Raw genomic sequence first — 9,712 nt, 5'->3', positions numbered from 1 at the left:
TATGCACGCAAGCATGCACTGTCACGATCTAATGCACTGTAAATGCCGGATTTTTTAAAACAAATAGGCCTACCGGAATGCAAACATTTTAAATCTGACATTTTCCGGAACAGGATCCAGCAGGATCAAATTAAGTACTGGTCATAATACTCACATGATAATAATGTTTCATGTGAGCAACTGTGTGTTTTGCTGCAGCAGCGCCGATGGAAGCGGTTCACTGACTGAGCAGCACAGCCACACGCGCCACAGTTACGTTTGGGATCATTTTATTTTAAATGCCATAATGTCAGTTGAAAACATTGCAATTGTGTTTTAAAATACAATAACGAGCACCACGAAACCATTTAAAGAGGCGCGTTCAGCGGTCCCCGTGAAACAGTCAACAAAGTAAAATTCTCAAGCGAGCTCTCTTCATTTTATCAAATGATCATAATCGCATCTATTGATTTTACAATCCTGCTACTAGCATTTTATTCAGACTAAATCCCCTTTAAATAGGGTGACGATTAATCGATTAATTGATCGTTAATTTAAACGACGATCGATCATGGAAATGATCAAAAATTGACATCCCTAGTTCAAACACAACAATTTTAGACTTCATTCAGCCAGTTTATCCACTCTTTGCTTCGTATTCTGTCACGTGTAAACATGCACTTCAATTAGCTCTTCTAATGAATAAATAGCTGCTGAATATGAAACTTGTTTACTTTTTTCGTACTTTTATTACTTGTGGAAAAACTTGAAACAATTTTAAATAAGTATAAAGAATGGCATTGGTTTTGTACATTTAATTTTTGCTTAACGTTATTAATAAAAATGTTGTTCAATTAGCATGTTTTTGTGTTTTGCTTTGGTACCAAGAACCGTGGATTTTCACTGGTATTGGTACCGAATACTGATATTTTGGTATCGTGACAACACTAGAGACAAAAGAGGCCTGAAGTGTTCTGTTCTGGAACCAGAGCCAGCTGTGGAGGGTTACTCACCAGATTTGGCACGCTGGAAGCACCCTTCAGGGTGGGCTGGAGGCTGTTGGGAAGAGCTGCCTTGTTCTGGATCTGAGCATTTAATCCAGCGCTGGACATCTGCGGGACTGAACCCTGCGAGTACTGCTGCCCGAACGGGCCGTTAGCGCTTGCAAGGCCCATCTATGGAGGGAAAAAAAAGACCATCAGCATCTGTGAGCCTCACTAGTTCTCAAGCACTTCACCTAATGTTCATGAAACAGCAGCTGAAAATGGCTGCCAGTGTAGCATTTCAATTTAAATTCATCGAGAGCAGTCAAGACATTACACAGGCACGAGGTCCTGCTCTCTGCCAGTGTAGCATAGACGCTGTCGAGCCAAACATTCATAGGTCAAAGAGTGTACTAAAAGATACTGTCATCAGCTGCTCAGTGGCATCCGCCCGCTCACGTACGAGTGGTAGAGACGAACTTGCCTTTAGAGGAGACACACTTTAGAGTTTATCTCTTATTCTCACCCAGGCTGGATTTATTTGATCAACAAGTAAACAGTAATATTGTGAAATAATTTAAAACAACTGTTTTATATTTGAATATATTCAAAAATGTAATTCATTCCTGTAAAGGCAAAGCTGAATTTTCTCATGAAACATTTCTCATTATTAACATATTAACAATGTTGAAAACAGGATTTAGGATTCTTTGTTGAATAGAAAGTTCAAAAGAACAGTGTTTATTTGAAAAATACATTTTTGTAACATCATAAACGTGTCACTTTCGATCAATTTAATTCACACTTGCTGAATAAAAGTTTAATTTTCTATCAAAAAAAAGTTACTGACCCCGAACTTTTGAACAGTAGTATAATAGTTTGCATCAGCAGTTTAGGGCTGCTACTAACGACTATTTTTATTTCGATTAATCTATCGACTAATTTGTCGATTAATCTAAACGGTTAATTTCAGGGCATGTCAAAACTTTTCCATGCCCCAAAACACCCTCGGACCCCAGAGGGTTAAAATACATATATAATAGCAATGAGGCAATAATAATAAGTTCAAATAAAGTACCAAAAGCAAGAAAACAAAACTGTTAAAATACATAATGTATTATAAACAATAGAGCTAATGTTTTAAATATCATGCAGCCTTGGAAAACAGACTAAAAATGTGTTTTATACATTCTCGTCCGTGAAATGTGGCACTTCCGGTATTTTGCCGGTTAGTCGACACGAGCAAAATGAAGTCGAGGATTTTTAAAAAAACGAATAGTCGAATAAAATCGACGAATCACGACAGCCCTACAGCAGTTAAATTTTTTTTATGCTAAAATATATTTTCTCCAATACCCATTTAATGCTCAAGTAGGGCTGGGTATGGAGTTCAATACTTTTTAGGCACCAACCAAATTGCCTCGATAACATCGAGTATCGAAAAATGTCCTGTTGTTCGGTACCAAATTTCGATACCTAAGTGGTTAATCTCATCAACGTCAGTGAGCCAATAAGCACGCAGCATGCTTGATGTGCCTAAATCAAGTGCTGGTGATTGGCTCTGGTGAGGCATCCAGGAAAAACACTAGTTTACGCCGGTTACGCCCCCAAGACGTGGCTCACACGTGAAGCTGTAGTGTGTAAGTGATGTAAGGCTACATTTACACTAGTGAGTTTTCATTTTAAAACAGCATTTTAAAATGTCCATACAAGCGTTTCCACTGCATTTCAGCAAAGATCTCGGTCCACACGACATGACCGAAAACACGTGTTACGTGACCATTCATGCACACTGTAGCATCATAAGACATTTTATAGGATTTATACAACGCTTTTACTCAAAACTCACTTTAAACCACAATCGAGTGTTTGTAATAACTTCCGATTGCGATCTAATGTGTGTTTTGGCCATATAATGTTGCTGAAATATACTATTTGTAGCCTTTTATATCAAGCTAATCACTACACCTGCTTAGCATTTCTCATGCAAACACCCTGTATTATGAAAATAGGCAGACTCATGAAAATCACATACCAATCATATACTGTCGCAATTGTGTGTTTATTAGCTTCATGTTTCATCAGTAGAAATGTTTTCCTGGGTTTCTTATGTACAGAACTGAACGCGGAAGTGAAATGGATGTTCATCATAGGAGACAGGGTGGGTTATAAATGCGTAATATGATTGACATGAGCAGCCAATGAGCTTCCTCTGATTCAGAATAGCGATCGCAGAAGAGAATACACAGGCAGACAGCGCTGGAAGCAGCTAATGCTCATCAGTAAATCAGTGGAAAATTAATAGAAATGACGATTGTCTAATAGGGATGGGAAGATTCCTCGATTCGCTCAGTGCATCGGTAAAAAAAGTTAATGATGCGATGCATCGGTTTAAAAAGTGTGCTGGATCACATCGATCCACCAAGGCAAACAGTGAATATTTGTGTTGTTTAATTCATTTGAGACATTGTGTTTTCCTCAGTGCATAACGGACACATCACAGGTATATTTTTCATCTGTAAATGTTAGAAAGTCATGAAAACATATCCATTTTGCTGTCAGGAGTGGGCGAGGCATGTGAGAGCAACGAGCGCAGCTGTGTGCATGCGCACTAAACAGAAGGAGCGCAATCGAATAGGAGCGCAATAATTCTGAGTAAAATATGCATTTTGCTAAAACATTTGTTTTTGGACATTAAATGTGCCTTTTGTAGAATTTTAAACCTACATATAAAGTGTATTTTTATGATAGCAGTAACTGTAAGTGGACTATTGTAATAGGTAGCCTAAATCAAATGTAAGCTAGTAGGCTACAGTATTAATTACTAAGCTCAAATAAGTTAATGCGTGTTTCTTATAGTAGTTACAATGTAGTCATTTTCTTTATTATTTATTTTCATTTTTAATTCAGTGATTTTAACTTTTAATTTAGTTATTTTAATGCTTTAAAGAGCAATTTTAGATTGTAATGTTCTATAGTGCAAGTCAAATAGCCTAATAGTATGTGAGACAGTGGTAATATCATTGTGTTCCTGGCTTATTTGGTTAACTTGTTTTATGAAACAGGCCTCGAGGCATTAAAAGTGATATTTTCTCCATTGCATCAAATTGCATTGTGTTGAATCGGATCACACTGCATCGTAATAGGGGTGAATCGTATCGCATCGCATCAGTAGCTGCTTCATATGTATCTTTAATGTATCGTATCATTGGCTATGCATCGAGATGTGTATCGTATCGGCCTGAGTCATGAGATGCACATCCCTATTGTCTAAGCCAGTGATGGGCAAACTTGGCCCTTCCAGGCCACTTTCCTGCAGAGATTTGATCCAACCCTGATAAAACTCACCTGCCTGTAGCTTTCTAGTAGTCTTGAAGACAATGATTAGCTGGTTCAGGTGTGTTTGATTGGAGTTGGAGCTAAACTCTGAAGGAAAGTGACCTGGAAGGGTCAAGTTTGCCCACCCCTGGTCTAAGCTATGCGTTTTAAAACAAAAATGCACTAGTGTAAACGTAGCCTAAAAGATGTGGAAACTGAAAACTGATAACTTTATTAAAACTATTTGCACTGATTTATTTGTTGTTGTGCTTTTTTGTTTCTTTGTGCCATGTGGCTCAGGAGTGGCTCAACGTGAATAAGCTAAAAAAAAAAAAAAAAACCAAAAAGTGTTTTGAGGTAATGTATAATGTAATCTTGTTAAAACAGATTTCAAAAAGAATCGTTCAGGAACCGGTATCAAAGTCAAAGTATCGGTATCGAACATTTTTGAATGATAAACGGCCCTATGCTCAAGTTACTCCAAAGGAATGTAAAAGTATAAAAATATCTCTCATGTCATCCACCAATAGAAATAAAATGGAGCAAGTTTGTCAAAGGATCAACAATTATGAATTTTTGTGGAGCATTTTAAAACAATTAGAAAAATTGTGTTGCATTTCATTTAATTTTTTTTTTTTTTTTTTTAAGAAACATGCACGGATTAATATTTCACAATATGATAACATGCATTAATAAAAAATTATGAATTTTCATTTCACACGGATTTTAACCCATCATTTACTGCTACATAATTAAGTGCATGTAGATGAATAACTGCATTAAACCCGAGTTACTTCGAGCACTTTTCAGTGATGCTTTCACAGCATGGTTCTGCAGCGGAGCACCAGATAACAGCTCCTCCAGCGGCATGTGTAAACCGGCCCATCCCCCACCATCACTAATGCGAGCCTGCAGCCATTAGCGCTGCACGCGCCGCTGCTGAACGTGCCACACTGAGGAACTCCCTGTCCTGAGCAATACATATCTCTGCTGCCTGTCGCTCTCCCGCTTTCACTCTAACACTACGTCCGTGATGCCATTAAAACAGCAAGCGATAAATCCTCTCTTCCACATTGTGACTTTTCTAACTAGCTGCAACCAGAAACAGTTTTATTGGTAATTTGGCTTTTCATGTTTTGTTGTTTAAATCCACAAAAAAATTTAAATCTCATTGGGCCAAAAAACTCACTCCTGCAGATGCAACATTAAAAATGTACTATGTTCTGATTAGCTGTCATTTTGAATTTCATTTTAAATGAGAACAGAAATTATTTGACACCGAACAAAAATCCCTCAACACAAAGACAAAACACGATATGGCGAAAATATTGCAGATAATTTTGCTGGACACTCAACTAGAATTAAAAACATTTTTATAAATATTTAATATACATGTGATGTCCATTTTTGTATTATCCAACTTCAATCAACACATAAAAATGAATTTTCTCTTGCTATTTCAAATGCGGACACAAACCAAAAGATGTGATTATTCATAAATGAGCAAGTACAAAAAAACATCACATTTAGCAATATTTTAATTAAAAACAAAAGACTAAAAACAGTCAAATTCGATAGTAATAATATTAAAAGATGGATCTAGCCCACATAAAAAAAAAATGCAGTCACATTTATCACCATTATGTGAATTTTCACATAAGAATTGCCGTAAACGTGAATTTTTTGTGTGAGGGCCAAAGATTTCCACACAGATTTCACAATGGGTTCAAGTTGTTCATGTGGATTTAGTGCGTTGACAAACACAAACTTGCTTGGTTTGAAACTAACTTTTGTGTGAGCTGTATGAGCTACTGACAATAGACAATGACCCTCAAAATTTTGCCAATGTCACTGCACCTGAAGTTGATGTAAAATAACTGATACATACACACTTATGAGTTGCAAAATCTATATTAAAATCAGGATGTAATGTTACATACAAGTGAAGAAAATTATCGATAAGGAAGAAAAATGTAGGAGTTTGTCGTTTCATCGGAAAACAGAGTTATAACTATGGCTGTCACACGATTAATCGCGATTAATCACATCCGAAATAAAAGTTTGTGTTTACATAATATATGTGTGTACTGTGAATATTAATTATGTATATAAATACACAAACATGCATGTATACATTTAAGGAAAATGTTATAATTATATTTGTGTGTGTGTGTGTCTATCAGAGTATATGAGCGGAGTGGAGCGGCAACAATTTCCCCTCCGCGCTCCAAGCATTCAATAATCACTCCGCTCCGGGTTCACCATTTCCCGCTCCCGCTCCACTGATCAGAAACACCGCTACGCCCCGCGGCTAAATTATTTCACTACGCTTGAAAAATCAAAGTTCTGTTCAGAAATTATATTAAACGAAAAATAAATGCATAATACTAGAAGAATAGTTTTAACATGGTTTATTGGAACACTACAATTAGCCTAAGTCCATATTAAATGACTGCTTAACTCACTTAGCTTACTTGTCTGTGCAACGCCTCTACTATGGCGAAGCTGAGGGTAGTTACTTCAGAAACAGAAAGAAAATGCTGCAACTTTTCCAGTTTTAAGCTTATAAATCACAGGACAGCGTTGACCAAATTTTCTTCATTCCTGAATGTATGCACGCGATCTGTACGTTATGTGCGTTCTGTCCGTGTGCAGCAATGTAGCAAGCAGCACATTAGTTTCGAGCGGAGATTAACAAACTGTACAACTTACAACATGCTTTAACCTCCCGCACTCGTCCATCGCCATTTTAACCTTCATATGTGATCCACATATCTGTCAAGCTAACTAATTATGTTTAATGTGTGAGTTGGCATAATTTGTGCTCGTGACGGAGCGGCGTGTTCTCGGAGCGAGTGAAAACCTCAACGCTCCAACTTTCAAAAAATCCGCTCCTAGCTCCAGGCAAAATCACGCCGCTCCACTCCTCGCTCCGCTCCCACACTCTGGTGTGTATATAATATATATATATATATGGGTGTAACGGTTCTCTGTAAAAAAAATCGAACTGTACCATTCTCCACCCAAAGTTCGGCACACACTTGCACCACGGTTCAACTTCAATCTGACAACGCATCCGTAATATGGCTTGTTAAAAATAACACGTAAAACAGACAGAGTTCTGCTAATGTATGTTTCTGTCGATGGATATGAATTCTGGCTTCAAAAAACATGGACAAACCAGTCACTCTTCGTAAACGTTGATAGCACACGTGCGCAGGTGAGACCTGAACAGCACACATTGCTATCTGTGTTTAAACTCATTTAAGCCTTGCCAGTTTAAACATTCAAGAGCCAGAAGACGCGAATGAGAACTCGCACGCGCCGTGAGAAGATTTGTGTGTGTGCTCATCTGAAGCGTGCAAACCCGCGTCTCAGACAGCGCACAAATATTGAGTTCTATTTCAAGACTTGTGCTTAAATGGACAAATTCACACAAAAATTATGTCAACATGCCCGTCTTGGTGAGTATCCTAGCAGACTTGCGCTGCGTCCGAAATCACATACTTCTCTGCTATATAGTATGTGAAAAACTATATAGTTTACTATATAGTTTGTGAGTCGAGTAGTATGTCAGAATTCATAGTATTCAAAAAAACAGTAGGCGAGAAGTACCCGGATGATCTACTACTTCCGGCGTGATTCTGAAGTGCGCATTCAACGAACACTTTACTATCCCATGAGTAGGGATGGGTACAGAGAACCGGTATTTTTTTGGACCGGTACGTAATTGGGTCAATACCGGACTACTGATAAGCTTCAGGACAAACGATACTGTTATCGATACTTGCGTCGTTTTATCACCGTATTCTTCAATGTTAACGACGAATCAGAAGCTGCTGCTTGTCATTTTTCTTCACTGAATGATGTGGCCGACGTTTGTTTGACATGCGTGTGATATCGCGGCAAGAGTGAAACGTTTGAAAGTGTGGGCTCACATTACAAAACTAAGCGACACCAGTGTCAGATGCAATATATGCAGTAGTGTAATAGTGAACAAAGGAGGCAACACTAGTAATATAATGAAACATTTACTAACAAAATACAACATCTACCTCAAGCAATGCGCTGCATTTACTGTCTCCTGGCTCCAGCTCCAACTGAAACTCGAGAGACACATTCACATGAAATGTTGATTCGGTAGAGTTACACTCAGGAGACTTATTCGCAATCACAAAAGTACATTATTTCCGCGTGCTTTAAAGCCTTGCCCGTTAAACGTTTCATTTGCGTGCTGTTCTAACATCCGCTTATTCAGAGCTCGTACACCCAAAGCGTCCGTACACTAAAGTGACAATTCTGTCAACTGTACCGAAACACGAGCTAAAGTCTTGTATCGCAGCTTGCAGCAGCTCTAGATGCGCCGTGTGAAGAGAAGGTCAAAGACAGAGGACGCGGTACGGCTGAATCACTCACGCTGTTTTCAAATGACTGATTTGATCTGATGGTTTGTGTGGATTTATTTACTCATCCTAACCTACACGCTATATTGAATAAATGTTTTGCAGCAATTTCCCTAATTTTAAGGTCTAAAGCTGCGGGAATGAGTAGCCTAATGCGATATATGTGCAATCCTGCATCCAAATTCAGGACCTGATTAAACATAATTCTATTACACAGAGAATTGTGAAATTGATTTCCATGACTTTTCCAAAATGTTCTGGTTTTATTTATTTTTCCAAAACTTTTCCAGGCCAGGAAATTGCGGTTTTAAAATTCCATGACTTTTCCAGGTTTTTTCGTGACCGTACGAACCCTGAATGTGACGATCGGGTGCGGGTCGGGTCCGGTCTATCTAAATTTAGAGAAAAATATAGGTGCGGGCGGTTGGCAGGTGGATAATTTATTTGAAGCTGCGGATTCGGGTGACGTTTTAGCTCATCTGCGCATCACTACTGTACACACACAAGTGCTGTGTGTGTGTGTGCACTTTGGATGGGATAAATGCAGAGCACTAATTCAGAGAATGGGTCACCATACTTGGCCACATGTCACGTCACTTTCACTTTCAAAAGAGACCTCCGAACTAGTAGGCTACCAGAAAGGGAAAAAAAAACCTTAACATTTTTTGCTCAGAATTCGTTTTTAATCCCTGCATGGTTTTAGTCATACATGATAAATATTAGGGCTGTGTATCACCAGCAAAGTCACGATACGATACGTATCACGGTACAGAGACCACGATACGATACGTATCATGATACATGACTGCACTGAATTTCACCTCAGCAGAATTTAGAAGCAGGCAGCTGACCTCTGCATTATGAAGGGCCTCCATAACTGTACCACAGTACAATATAGGTAATAGCATATGTTTCATGTTTACATTGGGCACTCCCCACCAGGTACAATATTCTGATTGTTTGCATCTTGTTTTTAAGCCCATAAATAATAATGTACTCGTTCTAATAAATTTATATTGTAATGTACTC

At 38.3% G+C, this 9,712-nt stretch overlaps 1 protein-coding gene across 5 annotated transcripts in view; it reads right to left on the bottom strand.

Moving 5' to 3' along the window:
• crebbpb (CREB binding protein b) overlaps positions 1-9,712 on the bottom strand; it is a 75,368-nt gene that overhangs the window by 28,716 nt on the left and 36,940 nt on the right. For all 5 annotated transcript variants that reach the window (XM_016451318.1, XM_016451322.1, XM_016451320.1 and 2 more), the window contains exon 3: positions 993-1,154. In XM_016451318.1, the coding sequence (XP_016306804.1) occupies positions 993-1,154 (162 nt within the window). The remainder of the gene's footprint in view (positions 1-992; positions 1,155-9,712) is intronic.

The sequence above is a fragment of the Sinocyclocheilus anshuiensis genome, unplaced genomic scaffold (assembly GCF_001515605.1).
Source record: "Sinocyclocheilus anshuiensis isolate Anshui unplaced genomic scaffold, SAMN03320099.WGS_v1.1 scaffold207, whole genome shotgun sequence".
Taxonomy (NCBI): Eukaryota; Metazoa; Chordata; class Actinopteri; order Cypriniformes; family Cyprinidae; genus Sinocyclocheilus; species Sinocyclocheilus anshuiensis.
Note: the sequence above shows the minus strand (reverse complement) of the source record. Positions and strands in the feature narration are given on the sequence as shown.